Source organism: Mobula hypostoma, chromosome X1 (genome assembly GCF_963921235.1).
Source record: "Mobula hypostoma chromosome X1, sMobHyp1.1, whole genome shotgun sequence".
NCBI classification, from domain to species: Eukaryota; Metazoa; Chordata; class Chondrichthyes; order Myliobatiformes; family Myliobatidae; genus Mobula; species Mobula hypostoma.
In genome coordinates, this window is record NC_086128.1 from 13,970,505 (window position 1) to 13,996,968 (window position 26,464).

Below are 26,464 nucleotides of genomic sequence, written 5' to 3' on the forward strand. Positions count from 1 at the left end.
CCTAAGGGAAGGTGTTGCTGGCACAGCCTGCATTTATTGCCTATCCCTAATTGCTTTCTAGGAGGTAGTGATGAGCCATCACGTTGAACCATTGCAGTCCTTGGGGCAACAATGCTTCCATGATGTTCCTAGGCAGAGTTCATGAAACTACTGTTAGTTTAATTTAACAGCATAACAAAACATACATACAATTAAATGTCTTCCTATGTCTACATTTCCAATTCCCCTTCTTCTCAGTTCACTAGCGCTTCTCTAAAACTGAAACCAACACTCTGGCACCACCTAGTGACAAGAATAGGGTGCTTCAACAGCACTCAATCAATGAAATCCACAAACTATTAGCTGAAGAAACTCAGTGGGTCAGGCAGTATCTACGGAGAGAAATGTACAGTTGAACTTTCGATAGAGACCCTTCATCTCAACTCAAAATGTTAACTGTCCATTTCCATTCACCAGCACCTTGTTCCAGATTCCAACGTCTGTGGTCTCTTGTGTCTCTATGCAAAACTTTATTCTGGACACACTTCTGACACACTGTTTGTTGTGATGGAACATGCAGAGAGATGAGAGGCATTTAGACAGGCATATAAACAGGCAGAGAACGGAGGGATATAAATCACGTGCAGCCAGAAGGGATTAGTAAAATTCACATCGTGGTTTGCACAGACATCATGTATTGTTCTAAAACAAAGAAGGTTGGAGACAAAGCTGATTAAGTTAGTTATCTTATTGTATTAATTACAGCTTTTGTTATGTGTGTGATTACTTTGATATTTGTTAAACTAGAATTTGTTTCCATCTCTGCTATTTTACCTGCAAAACAGCATTTATTAACAACAAGTCATCTGTTGGCTTCCATCGTCCAAGATCTTTCGTGACCTGAAGGGGCTGCTTGCTTTTCTTTAGCCGTTTGACGATACTGCTGGGAGCTAACGGCACTGTGGTGGATTTTGATAACTGATTAAAAAATATATGCAGAACGGTATTAAATGCTGTATTAAACAGAATCCACCATTCTCTTGATGGATATATCCCACATGTCCAAGTGAGATATTTCTCCAACTAAACCAGTGCTCAAACAATCTGTTTCAATACATACAAACCATATTAGATTACATGTTTCATCCACTGGGCAAAACACACATACATTATAGTTGAAGAAATCTCAGTGACAAAAAATAAAAGCAGAAAATACTCAGCAGGTTAGGTACCATCTGTGAGAGTTAGTGGAACAATTGATGTTTCAAGGCAACTAACCTTCATGATGGAAGGTCATTGACCCAAATCGTTAACAAAATCTGACCTGCTGAGTACTTCCAGCATCTTGTTTTTTTTAAAAAGCAGATTTCTAGAATTTTGTTTGTGTGTCAATTGGACAGAAGTATGAAATAAAAGGAAACAAATGTCCAGAGGGTCAGTCAGCATCTGGAAAAGTGATAGAATTACAACTGGAACATTAGACTTTTAGAAGAGCAGCCTACCAATGAGTTTAACTACCCAAACAGCAGATTAAAAAACAGTGAGGTGTTTTGCGCTGCACAAAGGTCACTTTGTCAGCATAACCTCTGAATAAATAATTATGTATAATTACATAACTTGACAGCATAAAAGCAGGTTAGTTATACAACTTATTAAAGGCAATAGCTGGCTCAGTGATACTACCTAAATCTTAATCCTCTTTTATCCCCCCCATTCTGTAACATTGATTCTGGTAAATGGGTAGAACTAATAAGTAACTTTTGTCTTTCATGTGCTGAATGAACTGTTGTTACCAACTACAAATACACATTCTCAATGTGATGACATGAGTTTCCCAAGTGCTCTGGTTTCCTCCCATCCCAAAGATGTTCTGGTTGGTGATTAATTAATCACTATAAATTACTTCTCATGTGCAGGTGAGTTGTAGAATTTTGCGAGTTAATGGGAATGAGGGGAGAATAAAATGGGATTATCAGAGGATTAGTGTAAATGGGTCATTAACTGGGTGAGCCAAAGGGGCCATTTCTGTGCTGCATGACAATCCCAACATACCTGGACTTTGCAATTACAAGAAGGAAGCTACTGCATTATTTCACTGCTTGAGAATCCAGCATTGATTTCAGTGACCGCTTCCTTTAATTCATTAGCTAACACTTAACTACTTAGCGAGCTCGAGGAAACATGGTCTGAACCTGCAATGCACAGCTTGAAAATTGAGTGAGGCTATAGCATGACTGAAGGATCAAAACGATGTGAAGTTCAGACATTGGTGACAGTTTCAAATCCTTTTGCACCTTTGTACTCTCCAACTCCACTGCCGGGTAACAGATGTAGAATCAGCACTTTTCAGGATATTGTCAATGCACAGGGGATAAAGCAGCTCTACAGAAATTCTTAGTGGAAAGCAAAACTTTGTGTTACTTAACCAAATGTGAATAAGCACTCACTAAAGTTAGAAAATATTTCCCCAACAGCAGCTTCTATTGAACCAAGGGTTTTAAAAAAGATAATAAACATGAGATGAATGTCTGAAATAAGAACCAAAAACCAGTGAAAGCAGAAATGCATGCCAGAGCCATCATAAATAAGCAAGCCCAACAAGAAGTTTATGATTAGAAGTTGAACTTTCATTTTTTATGTTTCCATATCTCAACAGACCTGCAGTGTGTTTCCAGCATTTTGTACTTTTTTGTGTTTATATTTAATACATACTTTTTTCTTTTCATTGGATGGTGGTTCACTGCTGGAGTATCGTGCAGGTTCCATCCCTGTTGGGCCTTTTGCCCGAGTAGAAGATTTAGCCAGGCTGCTTTCAACTAGCTCATCATCAAATTTCTTGCGTTTTATGGATCTGAAAAAGGGAACAATGCAAGAGTCTTCCATTGGTGGTGTGAAAGAAAGTGACAAAGAATAGGAAGGCTGGCCTAGTTGCTCCAGTTAACAGAATTTCTGCCAATTCAAAGATTGAAATCTGAGCAATTAAGAGAAGAAATTACTCCCATATCTCAGTATGGGGAAATCAATAATGCATTGGCAAAGCACACTTTGCTTCAACCCAAAAGCAGGTGAATGCAGCCCAAACTGAAGGCGTGAAACCTTCTTTGGCAACTGCAAAGTGGATTTGAAGTTACCTCATGCCAATTCCTGAAGTATGAATCTGCAGCATAAAGCTGCTCTAAGTTCATTGTAAATAAGGAACAATAAGAAAGAATGTTTACAGTGGTAAGGGTGGTCTTTTAAGTTTGGCTTTGGGGGTGAAAGAGGACATTTTCCTGAATAAGCTGTTACTCCTTTAACATCTTGATGCTGATACTAGAAAAATGACAAAAGCATACTTTAATTCCCAGCAGAAACATCCCTTACCTTAGAGTGGAGATCTGGTCAAGATGCAATTTCTCATGCAAATTTTAAAGCTGAAATATATACCCATCTACCAATAGTTTAGTTTGCACATCACGTCACATATTTACTTCATATAAAAATACCACAGGCTCACAGATTTACGCTTAAGCTAATCATCAGCATTCAATGCCTACCCACAACCCCAGCAGAGAATTTCCTTATTTCCTCTTTTTCACACTTGTGGATTTATCATGAAAAATTAGATTGCAATCTATTTGTAAAGAGATCATGAGCTTTGTGTCGAGTCCTTGCAGGAGCTATACTTATCCAGATGCTGTTCTGTGTGGCATTAAAAAACTCAGGTTCAATGTGGTTTCTACTGGAATAATTGAGCTTACTCAGAGATGTTCTAAAAATTCTACATTTAGCCCAAGTTACTGGAATGGATATCTGGATATTAAAGAGAAGTGCATCCATTCCAGATTACTACTCTACAACTTTGTGAACAAGGAGTGAAAACATGCAAACACAAGGAATTCTGTAGATGCTGGAAATTCAAGCAACACACATCAAAGTTGCTGGTGAACGCAGCAGGCCAGGCAGCATCTCTAGGAAGAGGTACAGTCGACATTTTGGGCCAAGACCCTTCGTCAGGACTCACTGAAAGAAGAGATAGTAAGAGATTTGAAAGTGGGAGGGGGAGGAGGAGATTCAAAATGATAGGAGAAGACAGGAGGGGAGGGATGGAGCCAAGAGCTGGACAGGTGATTGGCAAAAGGGACATGAGAGGATCATGGGACAGGAGGTCCAGGGAGAAGGAAAAGGGGGAGGCAAGGGGTATAGTCAGAGGGACAGAGGGAGAAAAAGGAGAGAGAGAGAGAGAGAAAGAATGTGTGTATATAAATAAATAAATAACGGACGGGGTACAAGGGGCATTAGCGGAAGTTTGAGAAGTCAATGTTCATGCCATCAGGTTGGAGGCTACCCAGACGGAATATAAGGTGTTGTTCTTCCAACCTGAGTGTGGCTTCATCTTTACAGTAGAGGCCATGGATAGACATATCAGAATGGGAATGGGATGTGGAATTAAAATGTGTGGACACTGGGAGATCCTGCTTTCTCTGGCGGACAGAGCGTAGGTGTTCAGCAAAATGATCTCCCAGTCTGCATCAGCTCTCGCCAATATATAGAAGGCCACATCAGGAGCACCGGACGCAGTATATCACCCCAGCCGACTCACAGGTGAAGTGTCGTCTCACCTGGAAGGACTGTCTGGGGCCCTGAATGGTGGTAAGGGAGGAAGTGTAAGGGCATGTGTAGCATTTGTTCCGCTTACAAGGATAAGTGCCAGGAGGGAGATCAGTGGGGAGGGATGGGGGGGACGAATGGACAAGGGAGTCACGTAGGGACAATAATAATAATAGTGAAAATAACAGTGAACAATATTTAATTGTTTTTTTCCCGCCAAAGTTAAGAAAAGGCTTCTATTTATGACTAAAATAAGCCGTAAAGCTTGGACATTTATTAATATTCCTTTCCTCACTGCGCACAATTCTGTGAATGCCAAGACTTGGGTTTTAATGCACAACATCTGTACTTGCTCAGTTTTTGTGTGTGGTTGATTGAAATAGTTTTGAACATCACTAAATATTACAAAGCCGTGAACTTTAAAACAGCACTTCAAAGTAGACTAAATCACAAGTGATGCAGCCAAAATAGCCTGATGTGGGGTGCTACAAGGCTTAAGCTACTGATGACTGAATTAGCACCGGCAAGAGAAAAACTGCAGAGGAAGGGATTCTTCCTTCTTTCCTTACCACAACCACCCCAGTCCCACAAGCAGCCTGGAAAGCTCATCACCATCAATAAAAAGAGACCTGATAGTAGGTCACTCAATAAGAGAAGCCCGGCAAGAGGGGGAAATAAAATATAAATTCAGATAATCCTCTCAAATTGCCAAAACTCCATTCACTCAGTTAAATGTGCATGAAAACACATGGGAGGGAAAGGGGAAAACATCTAGCAACACACTGTCAAACTGAGTACTAAACAAATCTTCTGGAAGTTTAAGGCTCTTCAAAAACTGACTTATAAATCCACCAATAAACTTCACATTTTACATTCAGCAGACAGTTCAAGTGAATCTGGCCAATCTCATATCATCCTGTATCCATGGAGACTCACTATTTCATTATGGATCCTAGATTAAATGCAAAAAGGTCTGTCGTAGGCATTTCTGTAGAGTAAGTGAGGTACTGTACAAACCTCAGTAGGTGCATACACCATCTCCCAAGGTGGCTTCAATTCCCTACCTCTAGAAGGCAATATCCAGCAGACAGCAAAATTAAACAGCCATTGCTGCTGGTGTGAGCTCTTGTTGCCAAATTTCTCTGACAACCTGAAAATGAGTGCACAAGCACAATCCTATCATTTCCTTGGCAGTGCCAGTACTCAGAACTCCACCCCAGAGCGTAAGCAGAATGCAGATCATCAGGTGAGAATTAGAGGAGGAGCGGGGCAAGGGTGGCAACACATATTGTAGAACCGTTTCAAGTAGAAGTGGCACTGCAATATAAATAAAAGTGTAAAGAGCTCGTGGGTTAGCTGAAGAGGCAGAGTATTTCCACCCCTGCGTTACCTGGATGAGCTCCTGCGTTTGGGAAGTAGGCTGAAGGCTTGAGTAGCTGTACGTTTCTGTGCCGAGGGGGACTGGTCCCCATCAGATCTCCCCACAGGCCCTGTCGACATAAGCCTTGTCCCAATAGTACCCAGTGTACACTGTTGCTCAGCTTCAAAAAGGAAAGAGAAAGTGTTGCTCATTATTTCATTTTAAAAAAACGGACGAGCTTTACCATCCACATGATCCAATATACAGCCAGGCAACAAGATTCCAAAAAGGTTTAAATACTCAGTATAATTTGGTCAGGCTACACAATTTCTATATCGTTCTGAAGTACACACCATTGATTTATACTTATTTTATTCAAGCTGTTATCTGGAGTGACTTTTGCCAAACTGCCAGCCCACTAGCTCCCACCATCCCATCTCCTGAAAGCTGACCACTGTTGCCGTATATTTCAATGGGCACCATACGCCTCATTGCTACTTCGCCCTCAGTGGCTTTTCGTTAAGGCTCACACAGAGTTCACCATTTACCATGGGAAGAATGGAACTGAGAGAATTATAATCAAACGGGCTTCTGCAGAACCAATCCCAACCAGGTTTCCTTTCTCTAGCTAAGGGCCACAACTATAGCAACTCTTCTGCCACTGAGTGTGACATCACCAACTGTAGCACAGACCCTGCTAGTGGACTTGGTTTCTTTTGGGAGGAGAGGGACCAGAATGGATTCTAGTAATGGCTCATTAGAAATTTCAATAAATTAAAATTGTATCAAATCTAGACGTATGTCTTTCTGAAATGCATAACGACAACCTTTCATTTTAATTAAAAGCACACCTAAAACAGAAGAAAATCTTCCCTGAGTAATAGGAATTTCCAAGTAATATCACATGGAAAGCACACAGTAGGAAGTTAACTAATATCATCTGCCACAAGCTCAAAAACATTATTTAATTTTACAAAAGACTGTTGTTCCTATTTGTTTGCCATACCATTCCAACTAACTCCTCCACTTAAGGGTCAATCAAAAATGGTTACAATTCTTAATTAACTCATTCCTCACATAAGAACTTAATATACTATTGGAGTGGTGGCTATAGATACATATATGTCCCCATAGTTAGAACGAGTTGTCCAGGTCTTCTTCCCCAATTTCTCATTGTTCCTGAAAGCATCAGCAGCCATCATCATCATCACTAGAAAGGTCATATTTCATAACAGCCAAAGTTGGTAGTAGGTTATTACATAAGAAATAGTAGACCATTCAGACACACAAATCTTACCATTGAATAAGATCATAGCTGATGCTGTATCTGTCCACTTTCCCACTCAATCTTCGTGCCCTTGACTCCTTTAGCATAAAAAATGTCAAGCTCACCCTTGAATATAGTAAATGATGAAGGTTCACACCCCTCTAGAGCAGAAAACTCCACAAATTCACAACCATTGGTTCAGTAAGTTTGTCACCTCAGTGCAAAATAGTCAATGTCTCATCCTGAAACTATGATCCTAACCTGAAACAGCTTCTCACCATTTACTCCATCAAACCCCATCAGAATTTTATCATTAGAAGAGATCAATGGTTATTCTCAAACTTCCATTCTACACACAAGATAACCCACTCATCCCAGATCTCCTGTGAACTTGGGGACTTCCTAGCAGAGAGTTAGTGGATTGCAAGCAACAGTAGGAACCCTGCATTTGACTTTCCTCCCTAATTCAAGAAATACACAGGACAAGTACCTCAGCCACCAATGCTCAACTAATTTAGACCATTTGTTGGTCTAAGTCAACACAAAAGTCAAGAGATTTTCTGTTAGGTTAGATTGTCACTTGATCATTTCTTTTGTCACATCTTGCAACCCTTATCTATCTATCATCAGACATGAAATTACTATGGAGTTGGGGAATGGGAGAAGAGATTTAAGTTTCAAGGCCTCCAGAAAGAATGCAGAAAAAGATTTATTTAAATAGTACCAGGGATGAGGGACTACAGGGATGCAGAGACTAGTGTTGTTTTCCTTCAAACAGAAAAGCTTAAGAAAAGATATGATAGGAATGAATAGCTGTAATTAAGTAAAACAGGAAAAAAACTTTCCAGTGGCAGAGGCACAGATTTAAGGCAATTAGTGAAAGAACCAGAAGTGAGATGTGGAAATTCTTTTTACACAGCAAGCTGTGATCTGGAACATACTACTTGAAAGGGTGGTGAGACTAGATTCAGTAGTTACATACAAAAGAAAACTGAATGCTCAAAGTGTGAGAACTTGTAGGATCATGGGGACAGGACTAATTAGTAGCTCTTTCAAGGAACCGGCACAGATACAAAAGCCTCTTTCAATGATTCTATATACTGGAACTCACAACATTAAATAGATCTGGATTGAAGTAGCAAATGGACAAAATAGTAGTTTCCATGAACCATTTCAAAGCTCACGAAGACTTGGGGATTGTGAACAGAATTAAATCTATGCTCCCAAAAATTTGAAATTATTAACAGATATCAGTGTTCTGTTTAAAGATTTTTTACCAATAAGATATGTGTCAAAATTATCTTTCGAAAGTTCCAAGAGAATAAAATTCTAATACATCACATTCGCAATGCAATGAAATGACTTAAATACTATGATTTGGGGTTGAATCTGGGTCATAGATCAGATATCAGTCTTTCTGCAAGCTAATAAAGCACCCACCCTTGAAGCACTACAGCATACAATACCTTTATCTAAACTTCTTCCCTCCAGAAGACAACTACTTTGACTAGCAGAGGAGGAACTACTCATTATCCGTGGTAGCCCAATGGACTGGAGTCACAGTTGGAAGCTTTCTGTGTGTCTCATTGACCAAGAGAATATGGATCTGCAAAATAAAATTCAAAAACAAAACTTAAAATCAATGATTCAATCAAGTTCAGATTTCTTTGCTTTCCTTTCCACTTTGGAGGCTTGTCAAACTTTGTCCTGGAGGTGTTTACAAACAGAATCTCAAGAATGGTAACAACACAGAATACCACTTGGCCCATCAAGTCCATGCAGGGTCAATCACAACAACAATCCAATGACCTTCTCCCCACAGCCCTACGAACACTTTCCTTTTACACATGACAATTGAACTCCTCCACTGCTACATGTGGCAGTGCATTCCTGTTTCTAATCACTTGCTGCATGAAAGGATTTTGCTCATGTCATAGTGTGAGGCTTATTCTTCCAATAACTTTCTCTCTAGTTCTTGATCCTTTAGCCAATGAGAACAATTTCTCCTGAGATACTATACATGTATTTCATGATTTTAAAACTCCATCAAATCCCCTCTTAGTCTTCAATGTTCCACAGAAAACATCCCATCTTCTCTAGGTTGTCCACATGACTGGAGTCCCTCAGCCGACTAACCAAAATAACTGAAATTATACAGGTGGCCTTCATAATCTCATTCTGCTATGATGAAGGGTCACTGGCCTGAAATGTTAACTGTTTTCCAGAAATACTCTCCAAACTGCTAAATATTTCCAGCGGTTTCCATCTTACTTCAATTATATGCATGATAACTGCGGCACTGACATCTGAATTAGAAAGTTGTGCTTGTAGTTTTGTGCTTTACAGAAAATTCTATGCTGAGACTCCAATGCATTAGTGAGGGTTTTCTATACTGCTAAAAAGTATGTTAATCGTCAAATGATATGTAAGAACACTACTCCCATCAGCTTTCATAAGTAGAGCAAGTTATTCTGAGTGTTCCTGTCAATATTTGTCCTTTTTTACAAGTTATACTGGACGCTCTTTTTAAATTTGTCATGGTACAAAATATAAGAGCAGGGAGGTTAAAATAGAACTTTGCACAATATTAGTTGGACCACATCTTGAGATGCAAATGACACTGGAGAGAGAGCAGAGGAAGTACAAGGAATTCCAGAAGTGGAAAATTTGAGCTGTATGGAAGATTTGGATAAGTTATAGCTGTTTCCTTTGGAAGGGAGGAGGCACTTAATTCAACCACATAAAATTATGAGGGTCCTGGATAGAGAAATAAGATGGTCTTGTTTCCTTAGCATAGCAGTCCGTGGGAGCTTGCTATCCATAAGTTAGCTGCTTAGTTTTCTACACTGCAACTGTACTACACTTCAAAAGAATTTAAGTGCTTTGTAGACAATTCGGAAAATATCAGGATCGAGAATAGCACCACATAAATGCAAGTCTTCCCCCCAACCTCTTTACTATATTTTATATTGCGCTCTCTAGCAGCAGAGTCAAGTAAAACTGTTAGCAATGACTTGTATTGAACTCTGTGCACCTGTTCTTGGGCTCCAAAAACCTCAGCAGAAAGAAAGAAATTTCAAATTGGGTATCTAATTTTTAATTTAAAGATACAGAGACTAAGAATCCCCATTTTAACATCAAAAGAAAACAACTCAGAATCAAAGAGGTACAACCATTCAGGTGAATAGATTTTACAGAATTATACTGCACCACATGCTGGACATAGCCCTGTGTGTCCCAGCCTGAATGCATTCAGAACTCTAAACTTTAATGTGACAGAAGTTGTACTGCACCTTTTCAATCCACATGTTGTTAAGAAAATTATTTACCCCTTGGTAAAATTACTTTGCACAATTGCAGTCTTAATCTCAATTTATTCTCACACATGCATTTGACAATCCCAAATGCTCTTATTAGTTTAACAGGCAATAAAGCACCCCAACCTGAAACTATAAATTCTTTCTTAAATTACAATGTTGGTTCACCAGTAGTCTTTTATTACAGCAAGACCAATTTGCTTGAGATTTTTCCATAAATTGTTTATTCACAATGGGAAAGACTCTACCTTTTGAACACAAGAAAACTTAGGGGAGTTTCTTTTGTTCCCATGGGTACTTGTTTTTCCCCATCTGCCTATTGTTCCCATACAAATGCCACTGGCCAAGTCTGATACAGTCAGCTAACAAAAAGGATGGCTGTGTAGAGCATAAATACTGGCACAGACCTATTAATTTTGCAACCAGATCTTTCAACCTATGTAGTTTTGTACAAAAGGGCAATTTCATTTACCACAATGGATATCCACATAAAACAAAAATTAAAGTTCACATCTTAAGTGTTAGTTTAACAATTTTATTCAAGTACACATTTGCTTAGGGAATGTAATGCTTGAAGGTCAAGTGAAAACTTGTGTCAGGAAAATGAAATATCCATTTGCAAGTTCTATAATAGTGCAGGTTATCGAACAATGAATATAGTGTCTTTAAGAGTACATCATATCTATTCTAAACAAGGCCATGAGTCATGCTACCTTTCATGCTCATGAAGAGAAATCCACCTGCACTCACCCTGTCTCTGCTCAATAACCACCAAATGTGGTGGATATAGGCAAAAGGTGGTAGGTTCAAGAGCTACTCCAGAATATCAGTGACCAAAGTGTGTGGTTCCAGTTTTCTCAATGTTTAGCTCAAAGAAATTGCAGTTCATTCAATTAACAAGCAGCCTGATGATCTGAAGTTAGTGTTGTAGACAAGAATGATTATGAAGAACTACACCAAGGAATGGTCATTATACATGAAGATAACTAGATATGGAAGAAGAAACCAAGAAATGTCTTACTGAGGGCTGAAAGAGAAGCCGTTGCCACAGAGAATTTGGGCCTGATCAGCTGCAAAACAGTAGAATCAAGAGAGGACAGTTAATGAACATGTGTTTGAAAAAGAATGGTTTGCTGACCATCACAGAAGCTCCAGAGGACATAAAATACTGTTCTGCAGTGGTCACTGAGAATATTCTTACAACTTTGGTCAAGAGAGCTTGAGTGATGTAGAACTACCAGAAACCTAATTAGAAAAAGACTGGTCTGCCAAATCAAAATCTTAATTAAATGCAGTAAGGTTAAATCCTCAGATTCCAGGAAAAACAGCTGAGCTGGAGAACTTAATTACAGACTGTTTGATAAAATTAATGGATGCATTTTGTATGCAGTAGTGAAGTTACAGCATTTCCACTGATACAGAAATACCTAGTGATATTATGTTTTTTTTTCCTTTTTCTATTTGCGCATTGGTTGTTTCTCTGATTGGGTGTGTTTTTTTTCATTGATTCTATTGTATTTCTTGTACTTACTGTGAATGCTCACAAGAAAATGAATCTCAGGATTGTATGTAGTGACATATAAGTACTTTGATAATAAATTTATTGTAAACCTTTGAACCATAAATAACTTTAATCAGTACCATGGCAGAAGAAATCTAATTGGGGATTTAACAAAAAGCTTCAAAAACACGTACATTAAGTCAGCCTGAGATACCACCCTGGACAACTTGTCAACACCAAAGGCACCACACCAGACAGCCCAACCCATGTCGCATGAGGTAGTATTTAAACGAATTATCAACAACGGTTTACGGCCTGAGCGTAAAATAAAGCACGGACACTATACACCAAGCCTGTGCGTGCTTAACTGTAGAAATAAAACTTACCTTCTACAATAAAAGCTTTAAATTAATGTATTTATTCAATACAACCTTCCGCGGATGCACATAAGCCCCAGTTAACCGCAGCCATAGTCCACGAACACTTCCGGGTCACAGTGGCCGTCTCAGAATTTTTAAAAAAATTTTGTCGTTTATGTTCACATAATCACAAGGAAACCGGTTTATATTATTTCGTAATTTCTAATGTTAAAATATTCGTCGCTAAATAACGCAATCATTTCCGGGACATAACCGAGGTAGTCAGGGTCTTCAGGCGGGAAGGTTGCTTGAGGAGGGAAGTACCGCTGACATAAGTTTCAGCAATCAAAGTATAATTGTGTAGCTATGTTTTAATTATTTTAAGGTATGAAACTGGATCTAACTTGGAACGACGTGGCCGAGAATGAGGCCATTCAGATTTATAATTATTTATCACATGTACATCAAAACCTAAATACGTCGTTTGCGTTAACAGCCAAGGATGTGCTGGGGGCATTGCTCTTGTGACTTTAACGAACTACTCAGCCGGTATGATTCCTCCATTCCTTTCCCCGCGACTTCTTGATATGTTCCTCTCGAGCATCTGCCAACTTTCTTTTCGAAGCTTATAATTAAATCTATGTTCACTGCCCTTTCGGGCAGCTATTCCAAATTACAAAGCACACACAAAATGCTGGAAGAACTCAGCAGGTCGGGCAGCTTCTATGGAAATGAATAAAGGGCCGAAACCCTTCATCAGGATCATAAACTTGTTTTCTTCTTTTGACTTTTAATGTCGGTAGGCAGTATAATTTAAGGTGCATTACCGCCACCAACCGAACTGGAGTGGAAAACCCCTTGCTACTTCAAATAAAAGCTAAATTACCCCAAAAGGCCCTATAGATTGTAAATAATGAAAGATAATACTGTGAATTAAATTAAAATCGCTCCCATAACTTAATAAAATTTTTAAATGAAAACTACCAATCCCCAAAGGGGGTAATGAAGCCTTATATGCTTCACACTGAAATAATATGTTTAACTGTTTAATAATGACAAAACCTACACAACCCAGAATAATGATTCCCAACAAGGTATAAAGATTAATTAAGCATAGTGTGCCCAATTCTAAGTCGTATCAAAATAATTTCTTCCTTTCTTGTTTTACCCCCTTCTCCCATAAACCCAAGTTTTATCTATTCTATAAAAGTGTCTCCCTTACGCCCATTATCCCACACATTGCCATAACTCCCTAATTATTAACCCAACCAACTCCTTAGCTTCTGATTTGCTAAGTGGATTGTCTATATCCACAGTTGAACTCTTAACAGCTTTTTTTAGCTAATCAATCAACCTGCTCATTCCCCTCAACACCTCTTTGTGCAGGGACCCATAGGAAGAAAACTTCAAAGAATGCTTTGAGTATGAAATAGTGTTTGATGAGCTTCCAACAGTAAATCTGACTTATTCCTAGATTGACTGTTAGACTCATCAAAACCGAAAAGGAATCTGAACATATTGAAATTTTACATGGACGAATTTCCTCCACCCACTGTAAGCCTAAAATGATGGCAACCAATTCTGCTGTATATACTGATAAATGGTTAGGAAGGCGGTTCTTTATTGTTACCTGTAATTCAGACACAAAAACAGCCACACCAACATTCTCAGTTAAAGCATCTTTTGATCCATCTGTAAAACTGGTTAATATATTTTCCTTTATATATTGATGGACCAACAGACTCTCAAGGATAAAGGAGTCCTTCGATTTTATTAAATCATGTAACTTAAAATCAACTGAACTCATTGGAAAAAAAAAACAAGAAGTGGTTACTGAGAAATCTACAGTGAGAGATATCACATAATCCAATACACCCGTATTCCTAGTGTGATAAGAAACCCAGCCACCCAAAACTAAATATACTTTTTCTTGTTTCCAACAGTCGTCGAGCACACCTTTAACAGGATGATAATTACTTTGTCCCCTCAAATTAATCCAGCATGTTAACATTAGTCATAGTCATACTTTATTGATCCCGGGGGGGAAATTGGTTTTCATTACAGTTGCACCATAAATAATAAATAGTAATAGAACCATAAATAGTTAAATAGTAATATGTAAATTATGCCAGTAAATTATGAAATAAGTCCGGGACCAGCCTATTGGCTCAGGGTGTCTGACCCTCCAAGGGAGGAGTTGTAAAGTTTGATGGCCACAGGCAGGAATTACTTCCTATGACGCTCTGTGTTGCATCTCGGTGGAATGAGTCTCTGGCTGAATGTACTCCTGTGCCCGCCGAGTACATTATGTAGTGGATGGAAGACATTGTCCAAGATGGCATGCAACTTGGACAGCATCCTCTTTTCAGACACCACCGTCAGAGAGTCCAGTTCCATCCCCACAACATCACTGGCCTTACGAATTAAATTCAACCTCAACCAGTAAAGCTGAAACAGGGGGGCGACCTTATTGCGCAACAACGCAATCATAAAGCCTGTGCTTGTATCACGTACAAACATTTTAAAGTTGAAGATGAAGCTGATCATAAGCCACACAGCCATAATCAAGAACAGATCTAATTAAACAAATATAAATGGTCAACAAAGATTTTTGAGTAGCACCTCAAGAATACCCACATAGACACCTGAGAATATTTAATGCTCCTTTATATTTATCAGTTACTTTACTGATGTAGTGCTCCATGTCAGCTTATTATCCATCCACATGCCGAGAAGATTTGGCGGAGATTTGGTGTAGTGGTAATTGCCACTGGATCAGTAATCCAGAGACCCAGTTACACACTGGGGACATGAGTTAAAATCCCACCACATTCAATAAAAATATCTGATGATGACTGTGAAACCAAGTTGATTGTTGTAAAAACAGTTCACTAATGCCCTTTAGGGAGGAATCCTGCCATCCTTATCTGGTCTGGCCTATATGCAGTGTGGTTGAATGGCCCAGCAAGTCATAGAAACCTAGAAAACCTACAGCACAGTACAGGCCCTTTGGTCCACAATGCTGTGCCGAACATGTTCTTACTTTAGAAATTACCTAGGGTTACCCATAGCCCTCTATTTTTCTAAGCTCCATGTACCTATCCAAGAGTCTCTTAAAAGACCCTGTTGTATCTGCTTCCACCACCATCACTAGCACCCCATTCCACACACTCACCACTCTCAGTGTAAAAAAATTTACCCCTGACATCTCCTCTGTACCTACTTCCAAGCACCTTAAAACTGTGCCCTCTTGTGTTAGCCATTTCAGCCCTCAGACAAAGCCTCTGACTATCCACACGATCAATGCCTCTCATCATCTTATACACCTCTATCAGGTCACCTCTCATCCTCCATTGCTCCAAGGAGAAAAACCAAGTTCACTCAACCTATTCTCATAAGGCATGCTCGCCAATCCAGGCAACATCCTTGTAAATCTCCTCTGCACCCTTTCTATAGTTTCCACATCCTTCCTGTAGTGAGGTGACCAGAACTGAGCACAGTACTCCAAGTGGGGTCTGACCAGGGTCCGATACAGCTGTAACATTACCTCTCGGCTCTTGAACTCAATCCTACGGTTGATGATGGCCAATACACCGTATGCCTTCTTAACCACACAGTCAACCTGCGCAGCAGCTTTGAGTGTCCTGTGGACTCGGACCCCAAGATCCCCCTCTGATCCTCCACACTGCCAAGAGTCTTACCATTAATACTATATTCTGTCATCATACTTGACCTACCAAAATGAACCACCTCACACTTATCTGGGTTAAACTCCATCTGCCACTTCTCAGCCCAGTTTTGCATCCTATCGATGACCTGCTGTAACCTCTGACAGCCCTCCACACTATCCACAACATCCCCAGCCTTTGTGTCATCAGCAAATTTACTAACCCATCCCTCCACTTCCTCATCCAGGTCATTTATAAACATCACGAAGAGAAGGGGTCCCAGAACAGATCCCTGAGGCACACCACTGGTCACCAACCTCCATGCAGAATATGACCCGTCTACAACCACTCTTTGCCTTCTGTGGGCAAGCCAGTTCTGGATCCACAAAGCAAGGTCCTCTTGGATCCCATGCCTCCTTACTTTCTCAATAAGCCTTGAATGGGGTACCTTATCAAATGCCTTGCTGAAATCCATATACACTACATCTACTGCTCTTCCTTCATCAATGTGTTTAGTGACATCCTCAAAAAATTCAATCAGGCTCGTAAGGCACGACCTGCCTTTGACAAAGCCATGCTGACTATTCCTAATCATATCATGCCTCTCCAAATGTTCATATATCCTGCCTCTAAGGATCTTCCCCATCAACTTATCAATCACTGAAGTAAGACTCACTGGTCTATAATTTCCTGGGTTACCTCCAGTTCCCATTGATGATGCAAAGATCATTGCCAGAGTCTCAGCAATCTCCTCTCTCGCTTCCCACAGTAGATTGGTGTGTATCTTGTCTGGTCCCAGTGACTTATCCAACTTGATGCTTTCCAAAAGCTCCAGCACATCCTCTTTCTTAATGTCTATATGCTGAAGTTTTTCAGTCCTCTGTAACTCATCCCTACAACCACCAAGATCCTTTTCCGTAGTGAATACTGAAGCAGAGTATTCATTAAGCACCGCCGCTACCGCCTCTGGTTCCATACACACTTTTCCACTGTCACACTTGATTGGTCCTATTCTCTCATGTCTTATCTTCTTGCTCTTCACATACTTGTAGAATGCCTTGGAGTTTTCCTTAATTCTGTCCGCCAAGGCCTTCTCATGGCCCCTTCTGGCTCTCCTAATTTCATTCTTAAGTACCTTCCTGCTAGCCTTTTAATTTTCTAGATCTCTGTCATTACTAGTTTTTTGAACCTTTCATAAGCTTTTCTTTTCTTCTTGACTAGATTTTCTACAGCCTTTGTAAACCATGGTTCCCGTACCCTACCATCCTTTCCCTGTCTCATTGGAACGTATCCATGCAGAATGCCATGCAAATATCCCCTGAACATTTGCCACATTTCTGCCATACATTTCCCTGGGAACATCTGCTCCCAATTTATGCTTTCAAGTTCCTGCCTGATAGTTTCATATTTCCCCTTACTTCAGTTAAACGTTTTCCTGACTTGTCTGCTCCTATCCCTCTCTAATGCTATGGTAAAGGAGATAGAATTGTGATCACTATCTCCAAAATGCTCTCCCACTGAGAGACCCGACACCTGACCAGGTTCACAGCCTCTCCTCTTGTAGGCTTATCTACATATTGTGTCAGAAAACATTCCTGAATACACCTAACAAACTCCACCCCATCTAAACCTCTTGCTCTAGGGAGATGCCAATCAATATTGGGGAAATTAAAGTCTCCCATCACGACAACCCTGTTATTATTTCACCGTTCCAGAATCTGTCTCCCTATCTGCTCCTTGATGTTCCTGTTACTATTGGGAGGTCTATATTTATATTTTAAAAAAACACCCAGTAGAGTTATTGACCCCTTCCTGTTTCTAACTTCCACCCACAGAGACTCCATAGACAACCCCTCCATGACTTCCTCCTTTTCTGCAACCATGACACTATCTCTGATCAACAGTGCCACACCCCCATCTCTTTTGCTTCCCTCCCTGTCCTTTCTGAAACACCTAAAACATCTAGAAAAATAGAGGGCTATGGGTAACCCTAAGTAATTTCTAAAGTAAGTACAAGTTTGGCACAGCATTGTGGGCCAAAGGGCCTGTAGGTTTTCTATGATCCCATGTAAAAGTCTGGCACTCTAAGTAGCCATTCCTACCCCTGAGCCATCCAAATCTCTGTAATGGCCACAATATCATAGCTCCAAGTACTGATTCATGCTCTAAGCTCATCCGCTTTGTTCATGATACTCCTTGCATTAAAATAGACACATCTCAAACCATCAGTCTGAGCGTATCCCTTCTCTATCACCTGCCTATCTTCCCTCTCACACTGTCTACAAGCTTTCTCTATTTGTGAGCCAATTGTCCCTTCCTCCGCCTCTTCAGTTTGGTTCCCACCGCCCCCCCCCCCAGCAATTCTAGTTTAAACTCTCCCTAACAGCTTTAGCAAACCTCCCTGCCAGGCTATTGGTCCCCCTTGGATTCAAGTGCAACCCATCCTTATTGTACAGGTCATTCAGTTATATCCAACTGCTAAAAATAATAAGGAATGAACCTGGACAGACAACTTGGCATCAACCTGGAAACGACAATGGCAAAACCCGCGCTGTTGACCCTGTAAAGTCCTCCTTACTAACATCTGGGGACTTATGCCAAAGTTGGGAGAGCTGTCTCACAGACGAGTCAAGCAACAGCCTGACATAGTTGTACTGACAGAATCATACCTTACAGTTAACGTTCCGGACTCCACCATCACCATTGCTGGCTATGTACTGTCTCACCAGCAGGACAGACCTAGCAGAGGTGGTGGCACAGTGGTATACCGCAGAGAGGGAGTTACCCTGGCAACTTTCAACATCGGCTCTGGACCCCATGAAGTCTCATGGCACCCGGTTAAACATGGACAAGGAAACCAACTGCTGATTACCACGTACTGTCCTCCCTCAGCTGATTAATGGGTAAGTTACATGGGCAGCACAACATTGTGGGCCAAAGGGCCTGTAATGTGCTGTAGATTTCTATGTTCTATTTACCTCTCCATGTTGAGCAGCACTTGGAGGAGGCATTGGGGGTGGCAAGGGCGCAGAGTGAACTCTGGGTGGGGGACTTCAATGTCCATCACCAAGAGTGGACACAGCTACTAGACTGGGACTACAGCAGCTGGTGAGGGAACCAACAAGAGGGAAAAAACACACTTGACCTCATCCTCACCAACCTGCCGGTCCCTGACAGCATTGGTAAAAGTGACCACCATACGGTATTTGTGGAGACTAAATCCCGTCTCCACATTGAAGGAACCCTCCACTGTGTTGTGTGGCACTACCACTGTGCTAAATAGGATAGACCAAACAGATCTAGCTGCCCAGGACTGGGCATCTACGAGGCACTGTGGGCCATCAGCAGCAGCAGAATTGACCTCAACTACAATCTGTAACCTCATGGCCTGGCATATCCCCCACTCTAACATTAGCATCAGGCCAGGGGATCAACCCTGGTTCAGTGGAGAGTGCAGGAGGGCATGCTGAGAACAACACCAGGCTTATCTCAATATGAGGGGTCACCCTGGTGAGGCCACAGTACAGAACTACTGTCATGCCAAACACCATAAGCAGCAAGTAACAGACAGAGCTAAGTGGTCCCACAACCAACGGATCAGATCTAAGCTCTGGAGTCCTGCCACATCCAGCCATGAATGGTGGTGGACATTCAAACAACTCACTGGAGGAGGAAGTTCCATAAATATCCTCATCCTCAATGATAGAGGAGCCCAGCACACCTGTGCAAAAGATAAGGCTGAGGCATTTGCAACAATCTTCAGTCAGAAGTGCCGAGCAGATGATCCAGCTTGGCCTCCTCCGCCATCCTAGGTGTCAGTATACAGACAATCTGATTCACTCCATGTGATATAAGAAACTACTGAAAGCACTGGATACTGCGAAGGCTATGGGACCAGACAAAATCCCTGCAATAGTCCTGGAGACTTGTGCCTCAGATAGATCACTTTCAATTCATACTGAAGCAGGCTTTCCATTCATTAGGTGATGAATTGGGCAAGTGAACTGCTGCGAAGTGTTGGATAGTACTTGTATGTCACAGTGTGCATCATGCATGAGGATGACTCGGAACCAAAATCTCAAATGATATTCATTGGGTTTTCTGATAAATTTCTATTGCAAAGCAAGCTGTTTGTGCTGTGCAATAGGTTTCTGGGACTTTGTGCTTTGTTTGTACCCAGATTTGTATGCTCACAGGTCCAGGGTTTTTCTTTAACTTACTAAGATCCTGTAAGAGGCAATTCAGCCCTTCAAATGTATATTGACTCCCATCAGCCTGATTCCCCCTTTTATTTCCCTGCAGTCTATCCTCAACCTCCCCTTCCTCACCACCCAATTCTCCTGCCACCCAGCAACACTAGGGATAACTTATTAACCTTCTAGAATGTCCTTGGGATGTAGGAAACCACACAAACTTCACACAAGCAGCATCCAAGATCATGACCAAACCCAGGTTGCTGGAGCTGTGAGACAGCGGCATTAACTGCTGCACCTTGCAAAGTCTCGTGCCTATGCTGGTGTAGTTGGCTGCCTTAGAATTGGAGTACAGCAACACCCCTGTTTCTCACAGCTCTGTAACAGCAAAGAGGAGGAACTTCTTTAGCCAGAAGCTGGTGAATCTGGAATTCATTGCTACAGTTGGCTGTGGAGACCAAGTCATTGAGTCCATTTAAAGCGAAGGTTGATTGGTTCTTCATTAGTAAGTGCATCAAAGGTTACAGGGAAAAGGCAGGAGAATGGAGTTGAGAAGGATAAGGAATCAAATGGCAGAGCAGACTAGATGGGCCGAATGGCCTAATTCTACTCCTGTGTCTTATGGCCTTATGATAAAAGATAAAATCCACTCTTGTCATTATTGAGGTCCTGAATTGCAGCTGTTTCACTTGAAGGGAGTACAAACAAATTATTTTATACAGCAATGCCCTGTGTTTTTTGGTTAGTTCTCAGGTCAGATGGTTGATTACCAACAAGAAATAGCTAGTTATTTTGGTGTGGTTATATTGCACTTGTACTGAAGTATAATAGACTCATGGCTTATGTGTATTGTGATGGATTTGATGTCCTTCGTGCAGATCTAGTAGGGTGTATAATGTTCAAGAGAAGATGGATGTTCTGCAGTTGATTTTTAACCTCAGAACATGACACACTAATTATGAGCTTCAGGGTTTTAAAAACTTCTGTCCTTGTGCTCAAGTATCTCTATAACCTCACCTTTGCTTCCTCCCTAACCTGTCCACCCCTCCAGCCCTTAAGTCCAAGTGATTGATCATTTTCTCCTCGTTGTTGAGGGATAGAGAAGACAGTTGAATTTGTGTGAAAGTCAGCTGCGTATGGCCGCTGCTTAGCACAGATTTTAAAAATTGATAATTTGGATTATAAATAAGGGGCTCTAATGAAGGATGCATTTTTAAAAATTAGATCAGTATCATGATTCAAGTTTTGATTATTCATTTTATGCCCTAATTTGTGATCAAATAACCCCCAAAAAATTTGCATTTAGTATTTAATTTGAGATTTTGATACTGGTTTAGAGGGTTGTGATCAACTGTTTCTATTTGGGTAATTTCCAAGCCATAGTGAGTTGATGTAATAGATATTTTAAGTGAAGCAGTATTTAAACTGTCAATTGAACTGTTTTTCCTCAAACCTGTTTAACATGTTCCTAATTTCTCACACTAAGTTTAAAAGCACAACTTGACTATTCCTGTAGTCTCCTTTGTTGTTCTCTCCGTATATCTGAGATTATACAAAACTGTACTGTCAATGTCAAAACTCACAACAATCACCTACCTTCATTATGAGGCTGGGTATCAGTTTTTTAAAATTTGAAAATGTGTATGTCAAGTGCCTTATGGCATTTTGCCATATTTAAAGGTGCCCTGGAAATGGGAGGAGATAATATTGTTGTTGAATGAAAAGTCCTCATTTAGTTCTGAACAAAAATTCAGCTCTAAAAGATCTGACACCTTTAGCACTGTCAGAAAAGAAGGGTCAATATTTAAATAAAGGACAGCAAATGATGATGTATTTTCCTCCTTTCTCTTATTCACTTAAAAGAAATCTTTATTTTTCATGTTATACTGCACTTTAGTTGTTCTTGTTTTGACTAGTAGGAGGTGCACAAGATGTACATGGCCTCCAGTTTTCCAGGCTGCCAGCAACAGGCAACCACTTGAAGTCTTTTTAAAGGCATGACTGAAACTTTCGAAGAGACAAGCTCCACAATTCCATTTTGTACCACATTTGAGTAGATATATCACATAAGTATTGATATAATACAAAATCTGATCTTCAGAAATAAATGTTTAGGTGCAATTTTATTAATGCATAGGTGGAGAAGATGGCATGGCCTGGATGGTGGGTACCTTTGATTATGGTTGCTGTCTTTTGCAAGACCCATCAAGTCTGCTCCACCATTTTATCATGGCTGATCCATTTCCTACTCAGCCCAATCTGTTGCCTTTTCCTCATATCCCTTCATAAGATGTTGGTAAGGCCTAATTTGGAGTATTGTATGCAGTTTTGGTCACCTACCTACAGGAAGGATGTCAATAAGATTGAAAAAGTACAGAGAAAATTTACAAGGTTCTTCCCAGGACTTGAGGACCTGAATTACAGGGAAAGGTTGAACAGGTTCGGACTTTATTCCCTGGAGCGTAGGAGACTGAGGGGAAATTTGACAGAGGTACACAGAATTATGAGGGGTATAGATAGGGTAAATATAAGCAGACTTTTTCCACTGAGGTTGCGTAAGACTAGAACTAGAGGTCATGGGTTAAGGATGAAAGGTGAAATGCTTAAGAGAAACATAAGGGGGAACTTCACTCAGAGGCTGGTGAAAGTGTGGAACGAGCTGCTAGTGGAAGTGATGGATGCAGGTTCATTTTCAACATTTAAGAAAAATTTGGATAACTATATGGATGGGAGGGGTGTGGAGGGTTATGGTCCGGGTTCAGGTTGATGGACTAGGCAGATTAATAGTTCAGCATAGACGAGATGGGCTGATGAGTCTGTTTGTGTGCTGTAGTGTTCTGTGACTCTATGATGTTCATTCCTAGGCATTTATTTTGATTCTTATTGACTTGAACTTCTAAAATTGCATAAAATTAGGGGTGCAGGGGCACACAAATTTCTCAGTGACACTATTTTATCAAATGTTTTATCGAATCGCCTGTCAATACTTTAATGGTAAGTCTGCATAAACCCATTATATGTATTACCTGCTCTAAGTTCGTGTGTTCCATTGACAGTTACATTACATTTATAAGTAAAACATATTTGAATGAGACAAACATGACCTCGTCAGGCAGTGTGTTTCATTATGAAAGGCTGCCATGATAGTTCATTTTATTAAGGCATTCTGATTAGTAACCATGGGAATTCTTTTTTTCATCAGTCTGTGAATTTGAGGCAAAATTAATCTGATTGATTTTTCTCAATTTGAAAATCACATTTTGTCAAAACAGCCTACAGCGAAGTTATAACCAGAATCATGTACATTTTACAACAGAGGTTATTAGAAAGTAACCAGGAATATTATATCTTTTTACTATTTAGGAAGATCTGAGTGTAAGTTATTTATGTTTGTGAACTGTTTGAGGCAGAAGAGGAGGCAATACTATACAACCACAATGCCTTTAGATATTTTGTCCACAAACTCAAGTCCCAGCCAGGAGTTAATGACATTTTAAGTGTGTTGTATTGAGTGAAGTAGAAGTTTAACAGCAGACACCTCTGGTTATTTGGCTATCAGATGATCTCAGTGTCTGAATCTGGTACTTAATCATCATGGAGAAGCTGAGATTGAAGGGTTGGGATTAGACTTCCATGAAAATCAACCAATCTGAAGGCTTCCATCCCAGGATCTTAATGGAAGTGTTTGCCGAGCCAGTAGATGCATTGGTGGTAATCCAATAAAATTTGTTCAGTTCTGGAGAGGTACCCAAGGATTGGAAAACTGCAAATGTAATGCTAATTTATCAGCAGCCAGTCAGCTGAACAACTAGCACAACTTTTGGGATATGGGAGAAAGCTGGAACGCCCAGGGGAAACTTACGCACTTGCAGGGGGATCATGTAAACTCCACACAGATGGCATCAGATATCAGATTCAAACTGAGCTTACTGGAGCTGTGAGGCTACACCACATTCAGCTCCACTTCCCGTTTCAGTCTTAAAGTGCCTACCACTTTCTTTGAGATTGTGGTCCCTTGATCCGTGATATCTTGATCTAGTAAAGCATCTCAAATGCATTCCATTAATTAATTTCCCACCTTATTACAGCAAATCTGGCTTATCCAGTCTTTATGCAGTTTAATGCAGATTGCATTACCCTTGTTCGAATGCTTTTTTAAAATTTCCTGATTATGCTGTGTCCAATATTACAGTTATTATTTGATGGCCTACCAAATACTTTCTGCACTTTGCTACCTCTTAACATGACCCAAATTGATTCTAATTCTACATCATGGTAAGTCAAGCCAAGATCATTTCTCAGCATTGCACTGATCCTCAGGTATTGCAGCTGCCAACAAGTACACAGCAAATTTCCATGAATACATCAGATGAGAGTAATTTATCTGTTTGCTGATAATATTATTTTAGTATATATAGTATATATATATATTTATGTATGGATAGTGGTCAAATGACAATGAGCTAAAGTGTTCCTTTACATTTTTCTTCTTCTTAGGTGGTCCCTTAGGATCAAGAATGCTTTGCTTCCTCACCAGTTCTTTGGCCTCATCTATCACCTCAGAACCCAATGCAGGAAGCACAGATTCTGCTACAGATGCTTGGCAGGTGAGTAGTTTGTGAGGTGGTTTACTCCTTCTGCTATTTTCACGAGGCCTTTGTGTGCTCCCAACATATGGACTTAAGATGCTCAGTGCCATCCTGAATAATTTCTCTCTGCTTTGAGCTGTCAAGTGCCAAGGATTCTCAGTGGGGATGTTGTAATTCTTCAAGGAGGTTTGAGAGTGTAATGAATCTCTTCCTCTGCCCACCTGCTGACAGGGCTCAGCAGGTAAACATCAGTGATAAAATTCATCCTCACCCTCAATCCCCCAGCACAGCCTTTGCCCAGCTGAGGATCTCAGACTCAGCACAAAATTCGTGGTCAACTCAGCTGCAGGGATCTCTTCCCGCCTATATATACTTTTGAGGCAGACGTGTATAAATACCAGCAATACTATCTTTGCATAATCATTCAAATTCACTGGAAGAATAAACAAACTACATTGATGTACCTCCCAGGCATTACTACTTTGGTTATAGTCAGGAAGTTCTGCTGGGCACACCACGTTGTTTGCATTCCCAATGCCAGACGCCTAAATCAGACATTCTGTTCCTTTATGTTATCCTGACCAAATAAGATGTCTATCTAGCTTGTCATATGAAGAGTGTTTGATGGCTCTGGGCCTGTATTCACTGGAATTCAGAAGAATGAGGGGTGACCTCATTGAAACCTATCGAATGGTGAAAGGCCTTGATAGATCGGGTGTGGAGAAGATGTTTGAGATGATGGGAGAGTCTAAGATCAGAGGACACAGCCTCAGAATAGAGAGGTGTCCTTTTAGAATAGAGATGATGAGGAATTTCTTGAGCCAGAGAGTAGTGAATCTGTGTAATTCTTTGCCACAGGCAGCTGTGGAGGCTAAGTCTGTATGCATATTTAAGGCAGAGATTGATAGATTCTTGATTGGACTGGGCATGAAGGGATATGGGGGAAGGAAGAAAATTGGGGCTAGGAGGAAAAATGTATCAGCCATGATGAAGTGGCAGAGCAGACTTGGTGGGCCTAATTCTGCTCCTGTATCTTATGGTCTCATGACAAACAAAGGACCCACACTCAGTCATAGAGGCAACCATCTACTACACTCTCTGGCTTCTTTTGCAGAGCCAATGTCTAATCCAATTTACTACCTCATCCTGCATGCCAAGTGACTGAACCTTCTTGCCTAGCCTCCCATGTGGGACCTTTTCGAAGGCCTTGCTAAAGTCCATGTAGTCAATCCACTGCCTTTCCTTTATAGATTTTCATGGTAACCTCCTCAAAAAGCTCCATAAGATTTGTTAGATATGACCTACCATGCACAAAGCCATATTGACTATCCCTAATTAGGCCTTGTCTATCCAAATGTTTATATATCTGATCTCATACTAGAATACCCACTCCTGACGTCAGGCTGAAAGGCCTCTAAATTACTGCTTATTCTTAGAGCTTTTCTTGAAGAATGGAACAACATTGGTTATCCTCCAGTCCGCCAGGAGCTCACCCGTGGCTAAGGATGTTTTAGGTACCTCTGCTAGGGTCCCTGCAATTTCTGTACTTGCCTCCCACAAGGTCTGAGGGGACACCTCATTGGGCCCAGGGGATTTAACCATCCTAATTTGCATCAAGACAGCAAGCACCTCCTCTTCTCT

At 40.6% G+C, this 26,464-nt stretch overlaps 1 protein-coding gene and 1 long non-coding RNA gene across 3 annotated transcripts in view; one reads left to right on the forward strand and one right to left on the reverse strand.

Moving 5' to 3' along the window:
• The window catches only part of mcrs1 (microspherule protein 1), a 28,549-nt gene extending 15,994 nt beyond the window's left edge, over positions 1–12,555 (reverse strand). Inside the window, exons 1-5 of one of the 2 annotated variants that reach the window (XM_063037959.1) lie at positions 12,401–12,555; positions 8,663–8,802; positions 5,960–6,110; positions 2,692–2,830; positions 814–957 (exon numbers count right to left, since the gene is read on the reverse strand). In XM_063037959.1, the coding sequence (XP_062894029.1) occupies positions 814–957; positions 2,692–2,830; positions 5,960–6,110; positions 8,663–8,726 (498 nt within the window). In that variant the 5' untranslated portion in view covers positions 8,727–8,802; positions 12,401–12,555. Of the gene's footprint in view, positions 1–813; positions 958–2,691; positions 2,831–5,959; positions 6,111–8,662; positions 8,803–12,400 lie in introns of those variants that run through there. The other variant, XM_063037961.1, reaches the window with a different exon arrangement.
• Positions 12,556–12,870: 315 nt separating this feature from the next.
• LOC134340566 (uncharacterized) lies at positions 12,871–25,358 on the forward strand. Its single transcript, XR_010016588.1, has 3 exons — positions 12,871–12,922; positions 18,774–18,944; positions 24,732–25,358. It is a non-coding gene; the product is annotated as an uncharacterized LOC134340566 (long non-coding RNA).
• The last annotated feature ends 1,106 nt before the right edge of the window (positions 25,359–26,464 follow it).